Source organism: Lissotriton helveticus, chromosome 7 (assembly GCF_964261635.1).
Source record: "Lissotriton helveticus chromosome 7, aLisHel1.1, whole genome shotgun sequence".
NCBI classification, from domain to species: Eukaryota; Metazoa; Chordata; class Amphibia; order Caudata; family Salamandridae; genus Lissotriton; species Lissotriton helveticus.
In genome coordinates, this window is record NC_136068.1 from 1,547,874,461 (window position 1) to 1,547,900,180 (window position 25,720).

Genomic DNA, 25,720 nt, shown 5'->3' on the forward strand with positions numbered 1-25,720 from the left:
TGTTAGTGACCGTCAACACCCAGCTAGCACACTTCATAGAAACCAACAACATGCTAGACACCTCTCAGTCCGGATTGCGCAGCAGCCACAGCCTCGAGACCGCCCTCCTCGCCGTCAATGACAAAATCCGTGCCCTCCTAAACCAAGGCCATACAGCCATCATCCTCCTGGACCTATCAGCAGCTTTCGACTACATCTCCCACCGCACACTAGCCACCAGGCTCCATGACGCCGACATCCAAGGAAAGGCACTAGACTGGATATGATCTGTCCTTTCAGACAGAACACAGAGAATAAGACTCCCGCCCTTCCTCTCAGAATTAACAGAGATCAGATGCAGAGTACCCCAGGGATTCTCCCTCAGCCCGACACTCTTTAACACCTACATGGCCCCCCTCTCAGCCATTGTCAGAAACAACGGGTTCAGCATTGTCTCCTACGTCAATGACACCTGGCTCACCCTCTCCCTCACCAAGGAACCTGACATCACCATGCACAACTTCCAAGAAGGGATTAATGCGGTCACGACCTGGAAGAGGAACAGCTGCCTGAAGCTCAAGTCATAGAAAACAGAAGTCCTCTTTCTCGGCTCTACACCATCTGCATGGGACAACAACTGGTGGCCCCCGCCCTCGCCAACCCACCAACCCCAACAGATCACGCACGCATCATACTCGACTCATCACTCACCGTGAATCACCAGATAAATGCCATATCCTCCACATTCTTCAACACCCTCCGCATTTTTTGCAAGACGTTCAAGTGGATCACCCACTTCCAGGAAAAATGTCACTTAAGCACACATCACCAGCAGACTGGACTATGGCAACGCTCTCTACGCCTGAATCAACAAAAAACTCCTCTGCAAACTCCAGACCGTCTACAATGCTGCAGCCAGACTTATCCTCGATATCCCACGGCACTAGCACATCGCCGAACAGCTCTGCGACCTCCACTGGCTGCCCGTTGAAAGAAGAATAACTTTCAAGCTGTTTACTCATGCCTACAAGGCCCTCCACAATACCGACCCCAATACCTCAATGACCAAATCTCCTTTCACACCCCCATGAGACAGCTCCGCTCCGCCCACCTCTCCCGAGCCACCATCCCACGTTTTTACAGGACCAGAGCATGTGGAAGATCCTTCTCCTACCTCGCAGCCAAGATCCTTCACCTCCGACGGAGCACGACACTGCACCATTTCAGGAAGGACCTCAAGACCTGGCTCTACTGATTACCCCACTGGAGCTGCTCACACCTACCCAAGCACCTTGAGACCCTCACGGGTGAGTAGCGCACTCTACAAAACCCTGATTGATTGATTGAGTGACTCATACAGGCATAAACAAACACTGTAAATAATGTTAGTGCCTTGTACAGGACGAGACACTGCAAATAATGTAAGTCCCTTGTACAGGCAGAGACATTCACTGCAAATAATGTTAGCACCTTACAGAGGCAGAGCCACACACTGCAAATCATGTTAGTGCATTGTACAGGATGAAACACACTGCAAATAATGTTATTAGTGCCTTGCACAGACAGAAATACAAACACCAATTAATATTAGTGCCTTGTACGAGATGAGACAAATTGTAAATAATGTTAGGGCCTTGACACAGGCACAGACACACACTGCAAATAATGTGACTTTTACAGGCAGAGACACACACCACAAATAATGTTAGTCCCTTCCACAGGCAGAGACACACACTGCAAATAATGTTAGTCCCTTGCACAGGCAGAGACACATATTGCAAATCATGTTAGTGCCTTATGAAGGCAGAGACAAGCACTGCAAATAAGGTTAGTGCCTTGCACAGGGAGAAACACACATGCCAAATAATGTTATGGCCTTGCCCAGGCAAAGACAAGCACTGCATATTAACGTTGGTGCCTTGTGCCGTGTATAGGACGAGACACACTGCAAATAATGTTTGTGCCTTGGCATAGGCAGAGATACACACGGCAAATACTGTTAGTGACTTGTACAGGACGAGACACACTGCAAAAACTGTTAGTGCCTTGACACAGGACGAATCACACTGCAAATAATGTTAGTGCATTGGCACAGGCAGAGACCACACTGCAAATGAAGTTAATGACTAGTACAGGCAGAGACATGCACTGCAAATAATATTAGTGCCTTGCACAGACAGCAATGCATACTGCAAATAATGTCAGTGCCTTTAACGGACAGAGACACGCATTGCAAATAAAGTTAGTGCCTATAAAGGCAGAGACACGCACTGCAAATAATGTTAGTGCCTTGCACAGGCAGAGACACGCATTGCAAATAAAGCTAGTGCCTTATAAAGCCAGAGACACGCACTGCAAATAATTTTAGTGCCTTGTACAGGACAAGGCATGCTGCAAATAATGTTAGTTCATTGAACAGGCAGAGACACGCACTGCAAACAATGTGAGTGCCTTGTACAGGATGAGACATACTGCAAATAACATTAGTGCCTTGCACAGGCAGAGACGAGCACTGAAAAAAATTTAGTGCCTTACACAGGCAGACACACGCATTGCAAATAATGTTAGTGCCTTGCGCAGGCAGAGACATGCACTGCAAATAATGTTAGTGCCTTGCACAGGCAGAGACATACACTGCAAATAACGTTAGTGCCTTGCATAAACTAAGATAAGCACTGAAAATAACCTTGATGCCATGAACAGGCAGAGACATGCACTGCAAATAATGTAAGGGCCTTGTACACTCAAAGACACACACTGCAAATAATGTTAGTGACTTTTACGGGCAGAAACATGCACTGCAACGAAAATTAGTGCCTTGTACATGACGAGACACACTGCAAATAATGTTAGTGCCTTGCACAGGTAGAGATACACACTGTAAATAATGATTGTGCCTTGTACAGAACGAGGCCTCACATGGAGCTCTCATGAAGGTAGTGAACACACCCTGCAGTCTCACATGGAGCTCTCGTGAAGGCAGTGAACGCACCCTGCGGTCTCACATGGAGCTCTCGTGAAGGCAGTAAACACACCCTGCAGTCTCACATGATGCTGTTGAGAAAGGAGTGAATGCACCAAAGCACCCTGCAGCATGAGATGGAGCTCTCGTGAAGGCAGTGAACGCACCCCTTAGCCCTTAGCCTCGCATGTGACTCTTGTGAAGTCAGTGAATGCACCCTGCAGTCTCGCATGTGACTCCCGTGAAGGGAGTGAACGCACCCTGCAACCTCGCATGTGACTCTCGTGAAGGGAGTGAACGCACCCAGTAGTCTCACATGGAGCTCTCGTGAAGGCAGTGAACGCACCCTGCGGTCTCACATGGAGCTCTCGTGAAGGCAGTGAAGGCACCCTGCAGCCTCACATGAGACTCTCATAAAGGCAGTGAAGGCACCCTGTGGGATCACATGGAGCTCTCGTGAAGGCAGTGAACGCACCCTGCAGCCTCACATGGAGCTCTCGTGAAGTAAGTGAACGCACCCTGTGGTCTCACATGGAGCTCTCATGAAGGCAGTGAACGTACCCTGTGGTCTCACATGGAGCTCTCGTGAAGGCAGTGAACGCACCCTGCAGCCTCACATGAAGCTCTCATGAAGGCAGTGAACGCACCCTGCGGTCTCACATGGAGCTCTCGTGAAGGCAGTGAAGGCACCCTGCGGTCTCACATGGAGCTCTCGTGAAGTAAGTGAAGGCACCCTGCGGTCTCACATGGAGCTCTCGTGAAGGCAGTGAACATACCCTGTGGTCTCACATGGAGCTCTCGTGAAGGCAGTGAATGCACCATGCGGTCTCACATGGAGCTCTCGTGAAGCAAGTGAACGCACCCTGCGGTCTCACATGGAGCTCTCGTGAAGTAAGTGAAGGCACCCTGCGGTCTCACATGGAGCTCTCGTGAAGGCAGTGAACATACCCTGTGGTCTCACATGGAGCTCTCGTGAAGGCACCCTGCGGTCTCACATGGAGCTCTCGTGAAGGCAGTGAACATACCCTGTGGTCTCACATGGAGCTCTCGTGAAGGCAGTGAAGGCACCCTGCGGTCTCACATGGAGCTCTCGTGAAGGCAGTGAAGGCACCCTGCGGTCTCACATGGATCTCTCGTGAAGGCAGTGAACGCACCCTGCGGTCTCACATGGAGCTCTCGTGAAGTAAGTGAACGCACCCTGCGGTCTCACATGGAGCTCTCGTGAAGTAAGTGAACGCACCCTGCGTTCTCACATGGAGCTCTCGTGAAGGCAGTGAAGGCACCCTGCGGTCTCACATGGAGCTCTCGTGAAGTAAGTGAACGCACCCTGCGGTCTCACATGGAGCTCTCGTGAAGGCAGTGAACGCACCCTGCAGCCTCACATGGAGCTCTCATGAAGGCAGGGAACGCACACTGCGGTCTCACATGGAGCTCTCGTGAAGGCAGTGAACGCACCCTGCAGCCTCATATGGAGCTCTCGTGAAGGCAGTGAACGTACCCTGTGGTCTCACATGGAGCTCTTATGAAGTAAGTGAACGCACCCTGCGGTCTCACATGGAGCTCTCGTGAAGGCAGTGAACATACCCTGCGGTCTCACATGGAGCTCTCGTGAAGGCAGTGAACATACCCTGCGGTCTCACATGGAGCTCTCGTGAAGGCAGTGAACGCACCCTGCGGTCTCACATGGAGCTCTCATGAAGTAAGGTAACGCACCCTGCGGTCTCACATGGAGCTCTCGTGAAGGCAGTGAAGGCACCCTGCGGTCTCACATGGAGCTCTCGTGAAGGCAGTGAACGCTCCCTGCAGCCTCACATGGAGCTCTCGTGAAGGCAGTGAACGTACCCTGTGGTCTCACATGGAGCTCTTGTGAAGTAAGTGAACACACCCTGCGGTCTCACATGGAGCTCTCGTGAAGGCAGTGAAGGCACCCTGCGGTCTCACATGGAGCTCTCGTGAAGGCAGTGAACATACCCTGCGGTCTCACATGGAGCTCTCGTGAAGGCAGTGAACATACCCTGTGGTCTCACATGGAGCTCTCGTGAAGGCAGTGAACGCACCCTGCGGTCTCACATGGAGCTCTCATGAAGTAAGGTAACGCACCCTGCGGTCTCACATGGAGGTCTCGTGAAGGCAGTGAAGGCACCCTGCGGTCTCACATGGAGCTCTCGTGAAGGCAGTGAACGCTCCCTGCAGCCTCACATGGAGCTCTCGTGAAGGCAGTGAACGTACCCTGTGGTCTCACATGGAGCTCTTGTGAAGTAAGTGAACACACCCTGCGGTCTCACATGGAGCTCTCGTGAAGGCAGTGAAGGCACCCTGCGGTCTCACATGGAGCTCTCGTGAAGGCAGTGAACATACCCTGTGGTCTCACATGGAGCTCTCGTGAAGGCAGTGAACGCACCCTGCGGTCTCACATGGAGCTCTCGTGAAGTAAGTGAACGCACCCTGCGGTCTCACATGGAGCTCTCGTGAAGGCAGTGAAGGCACCCTGCGGTCTCACATGGAGCTCTCGTGAAGGCAGTGAACGTACCCTGTGGTCTCACATGGAGCTCTTGTGAAGTAAGTGAACGCACCCTGCGGTCTCACATGGAGCTCTCGTGAAGGCAGTGAAGGCACCCTGCGGTCTCACATGGAGCTCTCGTGAAGGCAGTGAACATACCCTGTGGTCTCACATGGAGCTCTCGTGAAGGCAGTGAACGCACCCTGCGGTCTCACATGGAGCTCTCGTGAAGTAAGTGAACGCACCCTGCGGTCTCACATGGAGCTCTCGTGAAGGCAGTGAAGGCACCCTGCGGTCTCACGTGGAGCTCTCGTGAAGGCAGTGAACGTACCCTGTGGTCTCACATGGAGCTCTCGTGAAGGCAGTGAAGGCACCCTGCGGTCTCACATCGAGCTCTCGTGAAGGCAGTGAACATACCCTGTGGTCTCACATGGAGCTCTCGTGAAGGCAGTGAACATACCCTGTGGTCTCACATGGAGCTCTCGTAAAGGCAGTGAACGCACCCTGCGGTCTCACATGGAGCTCTCGTGAAGGCAGTGAACACACCCTGCAGCCTCACATGGAGCTCTCATGAAGGCAGTGAACGCACCCTGCGGTCTCACATGGAGCTCTCGTGAAGGCAGTGAACATACTCTGTGGTCTCACATGGAGCTCTCGTGAAGGCAGTGAACGTACCCTGCGGTCTCACATGGAGCTCTCGTGAAGTAAGTGAACGCACCCTGCGGTCTCACATGGAGCTCTCGTGAAGGCAGTGAAGGCACCCTGCGGTCTCACATGGAGCTCTCGTGAAGTAAGTGAACGCACCCTGCGGTCTCACATGGAGCTCTCGTGAAGGCAGTGAAGGCACCCTGCGGTTTCACATGGAGCTCTCGTGAAGGCAGTGAACATACCCTGTGGTCTCACATGGAGCTCTCGTGAAGGCAGTGAACATACCCTGTGGTCTCACATGGAGCTCTCGTGAAGGCAGTGAATGCACCCTGCGGTCTCACATGGAGCTCTCGTGAAGGCAGTGAACATACCCTGTGGTCTTACATGGAGCTCTCGTGAAGGCAGTGAACGTAACCTGTGGTCTCACATGGAGCTCTCGTGAAGGCAGTGAACGCACCCTGCGGTCTCACATGGAGCTCTCGTGAAGGCAGTGAACATACCCTGTGGTCTCACATGGAGCTCTCGTGAAGGCAGTGAAGGCACCCTGCGGTCTCACATGGAGCTCTCGTGAAGGCAGTGAAGGCACCCTGCGGTCTCACATGGAGCTCTCGTGAAGGCAGTGAACGCACCCTGCGGTCTCACATGGAGCTCTCGTGAAGTAAGTGAACGCACCCTGCGGCTCACATGGAGCTCTCGTGAAGGCAGTGAACATACCCTGCGGTCTCACATGGAGCTCTCGTGAAGTAAGTGAACGCACCCTGCGGTCTCACATGGAGCTCTCGTGAAGGCAGTGAAGGCACCCTGCGGTCTCACATGGAGCTCTCGTGAAGGCAGTGAAGGCACCCTGCGGTCTCACATGGAGCTATCGTGAAGGCAGTGAACGTACCCTTTGGTCTCACATGGAGCTCTCGTGAAGGCAGTGAAGGCACCCTGCGGTCTCACATGGAGCTCTCGTGAAGGCAGTGAACATACCCTGTGGTCTCACATGGAGCTCTCGTGAAGGCAGTGAACATACCCTGTGGTCTCACGTGGAGCTCTCGTAAAGGCAGTGAACGCACCCTGCGGTCTCACATGGAGCTCTCGTGAAGGCAGTGAACACACCCTGCAGCCTCACATGGAACTCTCATGAAGGCAGTGAACGCACCCTGCGGTCTCACATGGAGCTCTCGTGAAGGCAGTGAACATACTCTCTGGTCTCACATGGAGCTCTCGTGAAGGCAGTGAACGTACCCTGCGGTCTCACATGGAGCTCTCGTGAAGTAAGTGAACGCACCCTGCGGTCTCACATGGAGCTCTCGTGAAGGCAGTGAAGGCACCCTGCGGTCTCACATGGAGCTCTCGTGAAGTAAGTGAACGCACCCTGCGGTCTCACATGGAGCTCTCGTGAAGGCAGTGAAGGCACCCTGCGGTCTCACATGGAGCTCTCGTGAAGGTGGTTAGGCACCCTGCGGTTTCACATGGAGCTCTCGTGAAGTCAGTGAACATACCCTGTGGTCTCACATGGAGCTCTCGTGAAGGCAGTGAACATACCCTGTGGTCTCACATGGAGCTCTCGTGAAGGCAGTGGAGGCACCCTGCGGTCTCACCTGGAGCTCTCGTGAAGGCAATGAACGCACCCTGCGGTCTCACATGGAGCTCTCGTGAAGGCAATGAACGCACCCTGTGGTCTCACATGGAGCTCTCGTGAAGGCAGTGAACGCACTCTGCGGTCTCACATGGAGCTCTCGTGAAGGCAGTGAATGCACCCTGCGGTCTCACATGGATCTCTCGTGAAGGCAGTGAACGCACCCTGCGGACTCACATGGAGCTCTCGTGAAGGCAATGAACGCCCCCTGCAGCCTCACATGGAGCTCTTGTGAAAGGAGTGAACGCACCAAAGCACCCTGTAGCCTCAGATGGAGCTCTCATGAAGGGAGTGAACGCACCCCTTAGCCTCGCATGTGACTCTTGTGAAGGGAGTGAACGCACCCTGCAGTCTCACATGGAGCTCTCGTGAAAGCAGTGAACTCACCCCTGCAGCCTCACATGGAGCTCTTGTGAAGGCAGTGAACGCACCCTGAGGTCTCACATGGAGCTCTCGTGAAGGCACTGAACGCACCCTGCGGTCTCACATGGAGCTCTCGTGAAGGCAGTGAACATACCCTGTGGTCTCACATGGAGCTCTCGTGAAGGCAGTGAACGCACCCTGCGGTCTCACATGGAGCTCTCGTGAAGTAAGTGAACGCACCCTGCGGTCTCACATGGAGCTCTCGTGAAGTAAGTGAACGCACCCTGCGGTCTCACATGGAGCTCTCGTGAAGGCAGTGAAGGCACCCTGCGGTCTCACATGGAGCTCTCGTGAAGGCAGTGAACATACCCTGTGGTCTCACATGGAGCTCTCGTGAAGGCAGTGAACGTACCCTGTGGTCTCACATGGAGCTCTCGTGAAGGCAGTGAACATACCCTGTGGTCTCACATGGAGCTCCCGTGAAGGCAGTGAACGTACCCTGCGGTCTCACATGGAGCTCTCGTGAAGGCAGTGAACACACCCTGCGGTCACACATGGAGCTCTCGTGAAGGCAGTGAACGCACCCTGCAGCCTCACATGGAGCTCTCGTGAAGGCAGTGAACATACCCTGTGGTCTCACATGGAGCTCTCGTGCAGGCAGTGAACGCACCCTGCGGTCTCACATGGAGCTCTCGTGAAGGCAGTGAACGTACCCTGTGGTCTCACATGGAGCTCTCGTGAAGGCAGTGAACGTACCCTGTGGTCTCACATGGAGCTCTCGTGAAGGCAGTGAACGCACCCTGCTGTCTCACATGGAGCTCTCGTGAAGTAAGTGAACGCACCCTGTGGTCTCACATGGAGCTCTCGTGAAGGCAGTGAACGCACCCTGCGGTCTCACATGGAGCTCTCCTGAAGTAAGTGAACGCACCCTGCGGTCTCACATGGAGCTCTCGTGAAGGCAGTGAACGTACCCTGTGGTCTCACATGGAGCTCTCGTGAAGGCAGTGAACGTACCCTGTGGTCTCACATGGAGCTCTCGTGAAGGCAGTGAACGCACCCTGCTGTCTCACATGGAGCTCTCGTGAAGTAAGTGAACGCACCCTGTGGTCTCACATGGAGCTCTCGTGAAGGCAGTGAACGCACCCTGCGGTCTCACATGGAGCTCTTCTGAAGTAAGTGAACGCACCCTGCGGTCTCACATGGAGCTCTCGTGAAGGCAGTGAAGGCACCCTGCGGTCTCACATGGAGCTCACGTGAAGGCAGTGAACATACCCTGTGGTCTCACATGGAGCTCTCGTGAAGGCAGTGAACATACCCTGTGGTCTCACATGGCGCTCTCGTAAAGGCAGTGAACGCACCCTGAGGTCTCACATGGAGCTCTCGTGAAGGCAGTGAACACACCCTGCAGCCTCACATGGAGCTCTCATGAAGGCAGTGAACGCACCCTGCGGTCTCACATGGAGCTCTCGTGAAGGCAGTGAACATACTCTGTGGTCTCACATGGAGCTCTCGTGAAGGCAGTGAACGTACCCTGCGGTCTCACATGGAGCTCTCGTGAAGGTAGTGAACGCACCCTGAGGTCTCACATGGAGCTCTCGTGAAGGTAGTGAACGCACCCTGAGGTCTCACATGGAGCTCTCTTGAAGGCAGTGAACGCACCCTGCGGTCTCACATGGAGCTCTCGTGAAGGCAGTGAACGCACCCTGCGGTCTCACATGGAGCTCTCGTGAAGGCAGTGAACGCACCCTGTGGTCTCACATGGAGCTCTCGTGAAGGTCTCACATGGAGCTCTCATGAAGGCAGTGAACGCACCCTGCGATCTCACATGGAGCTCTTGTGAATGCAATGAACCCACCCTGTAGCCTCACATGGAGCTCTCATGAAGGCATTGAACGCACCCTGCGGTCTCACATGGAGCTCTCGTGAAGGCAGTGAACGCACCCTGTGGTCTCACATGGAGCTCTCGTGAAGGCAGTGAAGGCACCCTGCGGTCTCACATGGCGCTCTCGTGAAGGCAGTGAACGCACCCTGCGGTCTCACATGGAGCTCTCGTGAAGGCAGTGAACGCACCCTGTGGTCTCACATGGAGCTCTCATGAAGGCAGTGAACGCACCCTGCGGTCTCACATGGAGCTCTCTTGAAGGTCTCACATGGAGCTCTCATGAAGGCAGTGAACGCACCCTGCGATCTCACATGGAGCTCTTGTGAATGCAATGAACCCACCCTGTAGCCTCACATGGAGCTCTCATGAAGGCAGTGAACGCACCCTGCGGTCTCACATGGAGCTCTCGTGAAGGCAGTGAACGCACCCTGTGGTCTCACATGGAGCTCTCGTGAAGGCAGTGAAGGCACCCTGCGGTCTCACATGGCGCTCTCGTGAAGGCAGTGAACATACCCTGCGGTCTCACATGGCGCTCTCGTGAAGGCAGTGAACATACTCTGTGGTCTCACATGGAGCTCTCGTGAAGGCAGTGAACGTACCCTGCGGTCTCACATGGAGCTCTCGTGAAGGTAGTGAACGCACCCTGAGGTCTCACATGGAGCTCTCGTGAAGGTAGTGAACGCACCCTGAGGTCTCACATGGAGCTCTCGTGAAGGCAGTGAACGCACCCTGCGGTCTCACATGGAGCTCTCGTGAAGGCAGTGAACGCACCCTGCGGTCTCACATGGAGCTCTCGTGAAGGCAGTGAACGCACCCTGTGGTCTCACATGGAGCTCTCGTGAAGGTCTCACATGGAGCTCTCATGAAGGCAGTGAACGCACCCTGCGATCTCACATGGAGCTCTTGTGAATGCAATGAACCCACCCTGTAGCCTCACATGGAGCTCTCATGAAGGCAGTGAACGCACCCTGCGGTCTCACATGGAGCTCTCGTGAAGGCAGTGAACGCACCCTGTGGTCTCACATGGAGCTCTCGTGAAGGCAGTGAAGGCACCCTGCGGTCTCACATGGCGCTCTCGTGAAGGCAGTGAACGCACCCTGCGGTCTCACATGGAGCTCTCGTGAAGGCAGTGAACGCACCCTGTGCTCTCACATGGAGCTCTCGTGAAGGCAGTGAACGCACCCTGCGGTCTCACATGGAGCTCTCTTGAAGGTCTCACATGGAGCTCTCATGAAGGCAGTGAACGCACCCTGCGATCTCACATGGAGCTCTCGTGAAGGCAGTGAACATACCCTGTGTCTCACATGGAGCTCTCGTGAAGGCAGTGAACATACCCTGTGGTCTCACATGGAGCTCTCGTGAAGGCAGTGAACGCACCCTGCGGTCTCACATGGAGCTCTCGTGAAGGTCTCACATGGAGCTCTCGTAAAGGCAGTGAACGCACCCTGCGGTCTCACATGGAGCTCTCGTGAAGGCAGTGAACACACCCTGCAGCCTCACATGGAGCTCTCATGAAGGCAGTGAACGCACCCTGCGGTCTCACATGGAGCTCTCGTGAAGGCAGTGAACATACTCTGTGGTCTCACATGGAGCTCTCGTGAAGGCAGTGAACGTACCCTGCGGTCTCACATGGAGCTCTCGTGAAGTAAGTGAACGCACCCTGCGGTCTCACATGGAGCTCTCGTGAAGGCAGTGAAGGCACCCTGCGGTCTCACATGGAGCTCTCGTGAAGTAAGTGAACGCACCCTGCGGTCTCACATGGAGCTCTCGTGAAGGCAGTGAAGGCACCCTGCGGTTTCACATGGAGCTCTCGTGAAGGCAGTGAACATACCCTGTGGTCTCACATGGAGCTCTCGTGAAGGCAGTGAACATACCCTGTGGTCTCACATGGAGCTCTCGTGAAGGCAGTGAATGCACCCTGCGGTCTCACATGGAGCTCTCGTGAAGGCAGTGAACATACCCTGTGGTCTTACATGGAGCTCTCGTGAAGGCAGTGAACGTAACCTGTGGTCTCACATGGAGCTCTCGTGAAGGCAGTGAACGCACCCTGCGGTCTCACATGGAGCTCTCGTGAAGGCAGTGAACATACCCTGTGGTCTCACATGGAGCTCTCGTGAAGGCAGTGAAGGCACCCTGCGGTCTCACATGGAGCTCTCGTGAAGGCAGTGAAGGCACCCTGCGGTCTCACATGGAGCTCTCGTGAAGGCAGTGAACGCACCCTGCGGTCTCACATGGAGCTCTCGTGAAGTAAGTGAACGCACCCTGCGGCTCACATGGAGCTCTCGTGAAGGCAGTGAACATACCCTGCGGTCTCACATGGAGCTCTCGTGAAGTAAGTGAACGCACCCTGCGGTCTCACATGGAGCTCTCGTGAAGGCAGTGAAGGCACCCTGCGGTCTCACATGGAGCTCTCGTGAAGGCAGTGAAGGCACCCTGCGGTCTCACATGGAGCTATCGTGAAGGCAGTGAACGTACCCTTTGGTCTCACATGGAGCTCTCGTGAAGGCAGTGAAGGCACCCTGCGGTCTCACATGGAGCTCTCGTGAAGGCAGTGAACATACCCTGTGGTCTCACATGGAGCTCTCGTGAAGGCAGTGAACATACCCTGTGGTCTCACGTGGAGCTCTCGTAAAGGCAGTGAACGCACCCTGCGGTCTCACATGGAGCTCTCGTGAAGGCAGTGAACACACCCTGCAGCCTCACATGGAACTCTCATGAAGGCAGTGAACGCACCCTGCGGTCTCACATGGAGCTCTCGTGAAGGCAGTGAACATACTCTCTGGTCTCACATGGAGCTCTCGTGAAGGCAGTGAACGTACCCTGCGGTCTCACATGGAGCTCTCGTGAAGTAAGTGAACGCACCCTGCGGTCTCACATGGAGCTCTCGTGAAGGCAGTGAAGGCACCCTGCGGTCTCACATGGAGCTCTCGTGAAGTAAGTGAACGCACCCTGCGGTCTCACATGGAGCTCTCGTGAAGGCAGTGAAGGCACCCTGCGGTCTCACATGGAGCTCTCGTGAAGGTGGTTAGGCACCCTGCGGTTTCACATGGAGCTCTCGTGAAGTCAGTGAACATACCCTGTGGTCTCACATGGAGCTCTCGTGAAGGCAGTGAACATACCCTGTGGTCTCACATGGAGCTCTCGTGAAGGCAGTGGAGGCACCCTGCGGTCTCACCTGGAGCTCTCGTGAAGGCAATGAACGCACCCTGCGGTCTCACATGGAGCTCTCGTGAAGGCAATGAACGCACCCTGTGGTCTCACATGGAGCTCTCGTGAAGGCAGTGAACGCACTCTGCGGTCTCACATGGAGCTCTCGTGAAGGCAGTGAATGCACCCTGCGGTCTCACATGGATCTCTCGTGAAGGCAGTGAACGCACCCTGCGGACTCACATGGAGCTCTCGTGAAGGCAATGAACGCCCCCTGCAGCCTCACATGGAGCTCTTGTGAAAGGAGTGAACGCACCAAAGCACCCTGTAGCCTCAGATGGAGCTCTCATGAAGGGAGTGAACGCACCCCTTAGCCTCGCATGTGACTCTTGTGAAGGGAGTGAACGCACCCTGCAGTCTCACATGGAGCTCTCGTGAAAGCAGTGAACTCACCCCTGCAGCCTCACATGGAGCTCTTGTGAAGGCAGTGAACGCACCCTGAGGTCTCACATGGAGCTCTCGTGAAGGCAGTGAACGCACCCTGCGGTCTCACATGGAGCTCTCGTGAAGGCAGTGAACATACCCTGTGGTCTCACATGGAGCTCTCGTGAAGGCAGTGAACGCACCCTGCGGTCTCACATGGAGCTCTCGTGAAGTAAGTGAACGCACCCTGCGGTCTCACATGGAGCTCTCGTGAAGTAAGTGAACGCACCCTGCGGTCTCACATGGAGCTCTCGTGAAGGCAGTGAAGGCACCCTGCGGTCTCACATGGAGCTCTCGTGAAGGCAGTGAACATACCCTGTGGTCTCACATGGAGATCTCGTGAAGGCAGTGAACGTACCCTGTGGTCTCACATGGAGCTCTCGTGAAGGCAGTGAACATACCCTGTGGTCTCACATGGAGCTCCCGTGAAGGCAGTGAACGTACCCTGCGGTCTCACATGGAGCTCTCGTGAAGGCAGTGAACACACCCTGCGGTCACACATGGAGCTCTCGTGAAGGCAGTGAACGCACCCTGCAGCCTCACATGGAGCTCTCGTGAAGGCAGTGAACATACCCTGTGGTCTCACATGGAGCTCTCGTGCAGGCAGTGAACGCACCCTGCGGTCTCACATGGAGCTCTCGTGAAGGCAGTGAACGTACCCTGTGGTCTCACATGGAGCTCTCGTGAAGGCAGTGAACGTACCCTGTGGTCTCACATGGAGCTCTCGTGAAGGCAGTGAACGCACCCTGCTGTCTCACATGGAGCTCTCGTGAAGTAAGTGAACGCACCCTGTGGTCTCACATGGAGCTCTCGTGAAGGCAGTGAACGCACCCTGCGGTCTCACATGGAGCTCTCCTGAAGTAAGTGAACGCACCCTGCGGTCTCACATGGAGCTCTCGTGAAGGCAGTGAACGTACCCTGTGGTCTCACATGGAGCTCTCGTGAAGGCAGTGAACGTACCCTGTGGTCTCACATGGAGCTCTCGTGAAGGCAGTGAACGCACCCTGCTGTCTCACATGGAGCTCTCGTGAAGTAAGTGAACGCACCCTGTGGTCTCACATGGAGCTCTCGTGAAGGCAGTGAACGCACCCTGCGGTCTCACATGGAGCTCTTCTGAAGTAAGTGAACGCACCCTGCGGTCTCACATGGAGCTCTCGTGAAGGCAGTGAAGGCACCCTGCGGTCTCACATGGAGCTCACGTGAAGGCAGTGAACATACCCTGTGGTCTCACATGGAGCTCTCGTGAAGGCAGTGAACATACCCTGTGGTCTCACATGGCGCTCTCGTAAAGGCAGTGAACGCACCCTGAGGTCTCACATGGAGCTCTCGTGAAGGCAGTGAACACACCCTGCAGCCTCACATGGAGCTCTCATGAAGGCAGTGAACGCACCCTGCGGTCTCACATGGAGCTCTCGTGAAGGCAGTGAACATACTCTGTGGTCTCACATGGAGCTCTCGTGAAGGCAGTGAACGTACCCTGCGGTCTCACATGGAGCTCTCGTGAAGGTAGTGAACGCACCCTGAGGTCTCACATGGAGCTCTCGTGAAGGTAGTGAACGCACCCTGAGGTCTCACATGGAGCTCTCTTGAAGGCAGTGAACGCACCCTGCGGTCTCACATGGAGCTCTCGTGAAGGCAGTGAACGCACCCTGCGGTCTCACATGGAGCTCTCGTGAAGGCAGTGAACGCACCCTGTGGTCTCACATGGAGCTCTCGTGAAGGTCTCACATGGAGCTCTCATGAAGGCAGTGAACGCACCCTGCGATCTCACATGGAGCTCTTGTGAATGCAATGAACCCACCCTGTAGCCTCACATGGAGCTCTCATGAAGGCATTGAACGCACCCTGCGGTCTCACATGGAGCTCTCGTGAAGGCAGTGAACGCACCCTGTGGTCTCACATGGAGCTCTCGTGAAGGCAGTGAAGGCACCCTGCGGTCTCACATGGCGCTCTCGTGAAGGCAGTGAACGCACCCTGCGGTCTCACATGGAGCTCTCGTGAAGGCAGTGAACGCACCCTGTGGTCTCACATGGAGCTCTCATGAAGGCAGTGAACGCACCCTGCGGTCTCACATGGAGCTCTCTTGAAGGTCTCACATGGAGCTCTCATGAAGGCAGTGAACGCACCCTGCGATCTCACATGGAGCTCTTGTGAATGCAATGAACCCACCCTGTAGCCTCACATGGAGCTCTCATGAAGGCAGTGAACGCACCCTGCGGTCTCACATGGAGCTCTCGTGAAGGCAGTGAACGCACCCTGTGGTCTCACATGGAGCTCTCGTGAAGGCAGTGAAGGCACCTTGCGGTCTCACATGGCGCTCTCGTGAAGGCAGTGAACATACCCTGCGGTCTCACATGGCGCTCTCGTGAAGGCAGTGAACATACTCTGTGGTCTCACATGGAGCTCTCGTGAAGGCAGTGAACGTACCCTGCGGTCTCACATGGAGCTCTCGTGAAGGTAGTGAACGCACCCTGAGGTCTCACATGGAGCTCTCGTGAAGGTAGTGAACGCACCCTGAGGTCTCACATGGAGCTCTCGTGAAGGCAGTGAACGCACCCTGCGGTCTCACATGGAGCTCTCGTGAAGGCAGTGAACGCACCCTGCGGTCTCACATGGAGCTCTCGTGAAGGCAGTGAACGCACCCTGTGGTCTCACATGGAGCTCTCGTGAAGGTCTCACATGGAGCTCTCATGAAGGCAGTGAACGCACCCTGCGATCTCACATGGAGCTCTTGTGAATGCAATGAACCCACCCTGTAGCCTCACATGGAGCTCTCATGAAGGCAGTGAACGCACCCTGCGGTCTCACATGGAGCTCTCGTGAAGGCAGTGAACGCACCCTGTGGTCTCACATGGAGCTCTCGTGAAGGCAGTGAAGGCACCCTGCGGTCTCACATGGCGCTCTCGTGAAGGCAGTGAACGCACCCTGCGGTCTCACATGGAGCTCTCGTGAAGGCAGTGAACGCACCCTGTGCTCTCACATGGAGCTCTCGTGAAGGCAGTGAACGCACCCTGCGGTCTCACATGGAGCTCTCTTGAAGGTCTCACATGGAGCTCTCATGAAGGCAGTGAACGCACCCTGCGATCTCACATGGAGCTCTCGTGAAGGCAGTGAACATACCCTGTGTCTCACATGGAGCTCTCGTGAAGGCAGTGAACATACCCTGTGGTCTCACATGGAGCTCTCGTGAAGGCAGTGAACGCACCCTGCGGTCTCACATGGAGCTCTCGTGAAGGTCTCACATGGAGCTCTCGTGAAGGCAGTGAACGCACCCTGCAGTCTCACATGGAGCTCTCGTGAAGGCAGTGAACACACCCTGCGGTCTCACATGGAGCTCTCGTGAAGGCAGTGAACGCACCCTGCAGTCTCACATGGAGCTCTCGTGAAAGCAGTGAACGCACCCTGTGGTCTCACATGGAGCTCTCGTGAAGGCAGTGAACATACCCTGCGGTCTCACATGGAGCTCTCGTGAAGGCAGTGAACATACCCTGTGGTCTCACATGGAGCTCTCGTGAAGGCAGTGAACGCACCCTGCAGTCTCACATGGAGCTCTCGTGAAAGCAGTGAACGCACCCTGTGATCTCACATGGAGCTCTCGTGAAAGCAGTGAACGCACCCTGTGATCTCACATGGAGCTCTCGTGAAGGCAGTGAACATACCCTGCGGTCTCACATGGAGCTCTCGTGAAGGCAGTGAACATACCCTGTGGTCTCACATGGAGCTCTCGTGAAGGCAGTGAACGCACCCTGCGGTCTCACATGGAGCTCTCGTGAAGGCAGTGAACGCACCCTGCGGTCTCACATGGAGCTCTCGTGAAGGCAGTGAACACACCCTGCGGTCTCACATGAAGCTCTCGTGAAGGCCGTGAACCGGCAGGCTCTGGCTGCTGTGGGCCGTGGCAGCCACAGAGCTGGGCACTCCTCTGTTTAATGTTCAGCAAGGTTTACTCAACACAACCTGGTGCCAGAGACGAAATGCAGGCTACAGGAGTAGAACAGGGCAGGTAGACTTGTTCACAGGTTTTTGGTATTCTAATTAGTGAATGTGACTAATTCTCTCCCCAACCATGGTGAAAATGGGTGCAAATGTTTCTGGGCCTAACTGTATGTATTACCCTTGAAGACAGGACCCTAAAGCAAGCTTTTTCCGAGTCTCACTGAAACTCTGATACTCCCTTCCTCTATCCATTAGGAAACAGCTACTCTAACATAATTAAGAATCACATTTAAAAAATCCTAAAATAGTCTACAAAGTTGTCTTCTCTGATACTGTGGATCCTTGTAGAATATCTCTTCTGCCATGTGGAAAAATCGTTTGACTTTGTCCTGAAATTCAAAATTACTTCTTTTTGATAAAACACACACATAACAGAACCCTGTGGGATAAAAACACTTTCTCCCCTTTTTTGTTTAGGACCCTGTGTTTTCAAACGGCTGCTTCTGTACGAAACACTAGAGTTTATGATGTCATAAACTGACGCCCATGGGCGCTGGTCCTAACTCTATATATATATATATATATATATATATATATATATATATATATATATATATATATATATATATATATATATATATGAGGAGGGTACGGACCCAGGTTTTAGTGCTAGTTCGTTTATTTTCTTAACCCAGCACTGCTGCCATGATGCGTTTCGGCCCCAGGAAGGCCTTGATCACGGCTGCTTCTCTACGAAACACTAGAGTTTATGATTTCATAAACTGACGCCCATGGGCGATGGTCCGAAATATATATATATATATATAGAGAGAGAGAGAGAGAGAGAGAAGGTCCTGCCGCTGCTCCGTTATGCCCCGAGTACTCAAACTCCTGCAGGGGTGAACCGCTGACAACAAGAATCACAGGGGCAAACCCTTCCGACGCCATAATAGAGATAACACACAGGAATAAGTTTAAGCAAAGTGCATTTATTGTGCAGACCCCCCTGCACTGACAGACGCGTTTCGCCTTGCAACTTTTTCAATGTCAGTTTTACTGTGCAAACACACAGATATTTCATACAACAGTTCATCACCTGTCCTTCATGTGAATAGAAGATGGACTTGCAACAATCAAATAGCTAGAATTCATGGCGGCCATCTTTCAACGTCTTTCAAACATTCAATAGTGATATCACCAATGTGCAATAATGTGTTATAAAATAGATTAAAAACAAGAAAATCAGGGAGAATAGAAATTAATGAACAAACACTAAAGATCAATATTTAGATCCAATTATTATAACATTCATTGTATATGATTTTCGCTTGAAAAGTGTTTCCAATTATGCTCATATGTGTTCAAAAATATTATCAATAGTATCTCCCATGTATCCCAAGACCTGAATGGGCAAGAGTGTCACTTAAGAGTACATGCGGTTCATATATATATTTTAATATAGTTTTTCCCTATAGTTCTCACCAAATAACATCGTATGTGTATACACATGGCTATGGAGGATTGAACCCTTCGTTACAGATTGAAGCACATCTCCTCATCGTTGTTGAGTCCTACTCAACAACTTAAAATATATACACACACACACACACACAAACACAACACACACACACACAAACACAACACACACACAAATAAATAACCGTTAAGCTGTGGGGGCACAATAGGGTCGATGAGCTTCATTGTGCCTCTCCCAATGATAAACCTGCTTCAGAGTACACATTATTCTACAGGTCTGTTTTTTAGGGTGTAACAACAGCCGGCCTCCCTCCCCTATATACACAAGTGTTTTAGAACCTTCTCTGTGCATTCTGGTCTGTGTGGTAGGACCCCTTCTTCCCCCCTTTGCCAGTAGACCGGTGCCTCAGAAACACTAACTCTGCACTTCATTCTATCCACATTACATATTGCTCAGGCCTCTCCATATACACGGCATTCTGGGTCACAAACCCCCGTCCCTGGGTATTTTACTTTGTGGGCTCCAAGGAGCAGAGGATACTTTAAAGAGAAGGTTTATACTGAGGGAGACGTGGCTGAAATGTTTGCTGCTGTGCACGGATCAGAGCGGTGGTTCCGGCTGAGACTAGCTTGCAGGTGCCAGAGCAATGGGCACCAGCCTGTTCAGTTGAGTTTGCAGAGTTTCTTTACTGTTTTACATTACACAAGTGCACGCATTTTCAAGGTTAGGAAAAAGTAAATAAGTGTGCTGCCCAAACTCGCACAATAATGTAGTAAAGTGCCAAAGTCGGGATTCAAGGTCAGCAGTTAGCTTCTAGAGGTCAACAGTACTACACAGACACTGTGCATAGAGACTCACCATAGATGGACTTGGCGCTGGGCTTTCCCAATCCGTTCGTTGAGCTGTTGAGAAAAAAAATTAAGAGAATAAGTCAGAAGTTGAATTAGGCACTTAAAAGAGGCCACTAGGGGGCGCTGTGTGCACTAGATATGTGGGTGAGGGACCAGTGGGGAGCATCACTGTGAAGACTCTGCAGGGGGCTCTGATAAAGCCAATGCTGGGGCCACTGTGGATGGTGCTATGGAGGGCGTTACGAGGGCCACAAAGGGTACAGCAGGACACTGAGGACGTGATGAGCGTGGGTGCGCGTCATAATATCGCGGTCGATATTATCGACATGCCCATATATCGACTACTACTATATCATCAAGGCAAGCATATATACAGGAGTATATATTTCCTCGTCCAACATCATATCTGCCTACCTTGACGATATAGTGGTAGTCAATAAGGCAGAGTCAATATACGGGCAGGTTAAGTTTAAAAATTTTATATTCTAACTCCTAACCAATGAGCATAAGGGAGTGCAACAACATGGGCTCTGAGGGATGCCCGGACTGACCAACAATCCATAGTCCCTTCCGGCACAGCTACCCGTTCCTGACCCTATATAAAAATACATTGGAAAGGCAAAAAAGTGGTCTAGGGGCAATCAATCTTGCCTCTGTGGTGTCCACCTGTGCCCTAACTTACTCCGTGATATTGTGGTTGCCCCCTAGCCAGTATTTAACTGACATGCCCGGTGTTTTTACATCACGGCCCAAAAACTTTGGGAAAATCAGTGCAAGCCTAAAATCCCGCCCTCACCACTCCCATTGAAATATTAACTTAAAACTAAAATTACACAAATAGATCACTTTAAATGGATTTTAGAGCTATTTAAACGGTTCCTAAAGTATTATTAAAGCAAACAGAGGCGGAATTGCCATGCCAGAGACAGAATATGCAAGATTTTAGACGAATCCTATTTCTGTGGCAGCTCTTGTCTCTTCCAGAATCTTAAAACATTAAGTAATAGGTAGTGTTTTTCCCCCAACAACAGCGAGAACCCTATATGGTGGTGTTTCTAGTTATAGTGCATAGTAAAAATAAAAAATAAAGTGATTCAGGACGAATAATTTGTGGGTTTACATGGCTGTGTTTGACACCACTGCCCACCATCTCCTGCTCTTTGCAAGTGATGAGATAGATGGTGAGGCTGCCGGATTCTACCCAAACCTTTGGTTATGTCTTGAATAACAGATTACTGTGAGGGACGTCCAGCCTCCATTTGGTGGTTTCTGTGATTTTCCTTAACAGTTGACTCGAATCTAAAGCTCCCTGGGGAACGCTCCATAATAACATATTTGTTCCACATCAGGGTACCTAATGTTGCTGGCCTGGAGGTGCACCCAAAATGTGCCTCCACACTTAGTGAGTGTTGCGTAACTCCTGTGCTGTCACTAGGCTATAGCAAGGCCAAGAGTGGGTGGTATCTGATTCTGGGCAGAGGCACAAGCCCTTTGACCTGGAAGCGGTGTCTAAGTGCCCTCTACCAACACTAAGACCCCCCAAGCACCTTTGTTTTGTGTTTGTCTAGTGTGCATGGAGACAATATGCAGTATGAATGGTGTCAGTGCCAAAGACACATTCCATCCAGCAAATACTGATGGCTGTCTGCACCAGGGTAAGGACATTTTGACATCCCTGTTATTGGAGCAACCCTTGGGGCTGCACCTCAGAGACAATGGCCTCCATTAGAAGTTGGGGGTTGAACTCTTTTAATTATACGTGTTTCCCCTACAATGGGGAATAACATGGATTTTGGTGCTTGCTGCACCAAAATCCGCCTATCCTGGTATTTACCAGGCATATTTTTCCCTGCAATTATGATTGCAATGCTCATAATTCTGATATGTGCAGTAAGAGGAGCTACCGAACATATTGGGATTTAATGGCCAACTCGCAATGAGGGCCTTGGATGCACTTTTATCCTAATCTGGTTTCAGGCTTTAATCTACGTCCAGCCTAGAGTCCTGTCTGGAAAAATAAAATTAACCTTACCTGGCCTAACCCCCTGACCTTAGATGCACTTTCATTCTTAACCTGGTTTCAGGCCGTAATCTACAATCAGCCCAGAGTCCAGCCTGGAAAAATAAAATTGACCTTAACTGTCTAACCCCTGACCTCAGATGAACTGTTATCCTTATCTGGTTTCAGGCTGTAATCTACATCCAGCTCCTAACCCTGGCTTGAAAAAGAAGATCGACCTAAACCAGACTAACCCCCTGACCTCAGATGAACTGTTATCCATATCTGATTTTGGGATATAATTTACATCGAGCTCAGAGGCCCGTCTGGAAAAACAGGACTGACCTCAATCGGTCGGACGCCCTAGGTAAATCTGATTTTAGGTATTCTTGAAGATAGCTTTCCCTTGATCTAGATATCCGAGCGGTGAGGGATCAATACAAATCCATTCGGCCACCTGTGGCCTTCGAGTTTGTGTTGAGCTGGGAGCGGTGTGCGAACAGCAAAGACATCGCTTAGACCTCCCAGCCTTTCTTTCCTGTAATATATGCTCCCTTGAGCATTTGATGCTGGCCTCTCCCATTCAATGTGGAAATGCCCTGTAAGATCTGCCCAGTGCGAATTGATCAAAGCTATGATTTGAAGTGTATTTGAGCTGGCCTCAAGCACCAGTAACCTGTATTGGCTTTGGACTTTAAAAAATGATCTCTACAGCACTACTTTGAGAAGCTGGGTGGCCAGGACTAAAAGAGCAGGGACTGTTTCCCTGCAAGGCTGTGACCAATCCCATGACACTCGAGCTGCACTGCTCTTCTGCCGTCTCTATAAGAAGAACATCTGTGGACTGCCATGGAGGAAAGGTGCAGCGATGATCACAGCACAAGGAGCAATGCTCATCTCCTTGAAACCCTTCCTTGGGGAAGCCTTGAGAAAGGCTGCCATTCAGGAGCTGCGGGACTCCTGCGGCCCAGCTAGCCCTGAGCACACTAATGGCCATATGAGCATCCAGGATTGCGGCTAGTTTTAACCTGCTCTGTTCTTGGCCCCTCTAACTTGGACCCGTTGTGCCCAATTCCCAGTGGGAAGGGGCTTGAGAGATGTTTGCCTTTCGACTGATGTGTTATGTCGTGTGTGTCGGGTCTCGATGATTCTAAACCTAACTGACCCATCTCCATTCTAAAGCAATTACGTTTACAAGAAACATTTGGATCCTTACTATCAGTTCCAGTTTGTGGAAAAACCATTGGTTGGAAAGGGCACGCCCCATTCTATGACTCCTCCCACCTCCTGAATAATTGGACCAGCTGCTTAATCAATACAGGCTCTTGAACTCTGGTGCATTGGGGGCCATGCCCCTTTCATCAGAATGTGCAGCACCCCTGTTAGAAGAGGGACATTTGAGACCTTTTGGATCTGTTGCCGACCCCCATTTCCTTACTGGACAGTGGGACTTTGGTTTTAAACCCCGTCCGTCTGATGGTCACCTTTGTGGGCTGCGACTTTCACTTAATTGTTGGGTGGAGGATTGGAGGATATTGGAGATTTGTAATCTATTCAGTTGCTTCTCAGTTTCCTTGGCTCAAACCCACTGAGGCGTTTCCTCCTTGTAATTATGGCTGCTAATGTCAATGGGCAGACATATCATAGCATATTGGATACAGTTAAGGCATTGTGTTTGGGGCCTTTATTCACTTAAAAACTTTACATGTATGAAATAAATGTGTCCTGGATCCAACCTAGAGACAGCCGAGACCTGAGATCCACCGTCCACAGGATAACGCTGCCTCATTGTCTCCCATGTGAGCTACACAGCTTCAATGCTTACGCCATATGAACAGTAACAACTGCCCAGGGCTGGAGATAAAGACGACCACCGGTTCTCCAGATTTTGTCTGGTGAGATGTAGTTCGACAGGACCCTGGAGTCTCTGGAGTCCTCCAGGGTTCATGCTTTTTCCTACTACTATGTTTTTTAATACCTACGTGCAGCCTCAGCTCTATCTCTGACGTGGGGGATGTTCTATAACAACACATATGTTACTCCTGTTTTTCCCAAGCTCCTCATCTCTTCTACGTGGAGCTCTCACTTATTTGGTCCACGTTAGATTCACTCCAGAAAGTGACGGTCAGCAATTGGCTCAGTTAAAATGATAACAAGAGGGGACATTTTTTACTCTGAAGGTAACACCCAACACATTGAAACTGCTGGCAGGCCCCAGAGCCATCAGGAGTAAGGCAAGAAACTTTGTGTCATATGTGGCTCCACTTCGACCATATCGAGCCAAACCGCCGCCATCTTGGTTGCATCTAATTAACATATGAAGCTGATGCATAGGGGCTGCGGACATTGCAATGCTTTGGTAAGACGCACCGTAGAAGAAACCACAGAGGCTTCAGCTTCAGCTGGATTGGAGCCTGGGCTGTCACTCACGCCCTTTGGCCCACCTTTTGAGTGGCCGTCACATTTGTTGGCGGCTCTATGGGAATTACAAGTTACACAAGAACACCATACCTCGCCGTTATTTTCACTTGAGTATTTAGCCTGCTAAAAGAACCAGGAAGGAAGAATACATTTGGGCAGGGCTTTAAGTGGGCCAGGTCTCACTGGTGCTGAGCACCTGCAGTTTTTTAAAGGGGGCCTCCAAACGGGTCTCTATCAGGCTCTGTTTTGTGCCCTGGCACAGGTGCTCCGTTTTTTTCCAGATTGCAGTGACAGCACTAGTGGAGAAGTTACGGCATGAGGTCATGACTGGAGAGTGTTGTAGGGTAAGCAAAATCCTTTAAAGATGGTCCTTTTCTCTCTGGATTTCCCTTCTCTTTTTGAAACTCAGGAGCAGCAACATTGTGGTGGTGTCACCAGGGCTTTAAATTGAAGCTTTTTCAATATTGTATACAAGACATAGTTGCTACTTATTTATCTTATGCAACTAACAACTGTTGACAACGCTAATAGCACTGAATTGTTGTAGGTAAGATGTTACTTGTTGGATCATATATTTGGATGCAATGACAGAAACCGCAAAAAACAAGTTTTAGCTTACGTGTTTTAACCCACGCCCTTAATTACATTGGCCACGCCCCTTTGAGAGACCCCACCCCTGTTTTTTCATTCCACTTAAAGCCCTGCATATAGGAATCGGAATTCGTATCTGTGCACTGCAAGGGTCCTCCTCCGTCATTCATAATTAGGGCTCAGTCAGTACTCATTCAACACACTACTCAAAATACTCACTGGGGAGCCTGGAGCATAATCATAATAACAAGCGCACGTCAGCTGAGCTCTTCGAGGGATGATTTACGTCAGGAAATACTGGGTGCTTATTGTGCAGGCTAACACTGGTCATTGAGTTTGGTGCATCTTTGAATGGCAAAGCATGCACAATTACCACGCTCTTAACTCGCAATGAAGCTGTAAATTCGAGGAGAATAAACTTTAAAGAAAATTAGGACAGTGTATTTGTTATTGAAGGCCTGAGAATACAGAAAAGCGAGGCCCAATCTTCCATAGTGCCAATATCGGCAACACACCCAACCAACAAACACAGCAATACCATAATAAAGAACACAAGACACATTGGTTGTTGAAAACATTGCTGCAGGTTTATTTTGCATATGAAATATGCCAACATGGTGGGTCAACTTACGGGCGATCCAAGGACAGGTAGCCCCTCTGCTGCCTGCCCACCTGATGAGCCAAATTGCACCGTGGCATAACCAATCGGTGCTAACCATTTTGGAGGATTACCCTTACATCCTGTGGACCACCAGTCCACCCATTTACTCACGCCCCTTGAGGGGGCAGAGCATATCCAGGCAACCCCTGGTTGCTCAGGTTTACAACCGCCCAAAGGACTTAGGGGGCGCCGTCGT

General features: G+C 51.8%; 1 protein-coding gene across 1 annotated transcript in view; it reads right to left on the reverse strand.

The window, feature by feature from the left end:
* The window catches only part of EPS8L1 (EPS8 signaling adaptor L1), a 235,521-nt gene that overhangs the window by 138,646 nt on the left and 71,155 nt on the right, over positions 1–25,720 (reverse strand). The window contains exon 3 of the mRNA XM_078655013.1: positions 19,860–19,903. Within this exon, the coding sequence (XP_078511139.1) occupies positions 19,860–19,903 (44 nt within the window). The remainder of the gene's footprint in view (positions 1–19,859; positions 19,904–25,720) is intronic.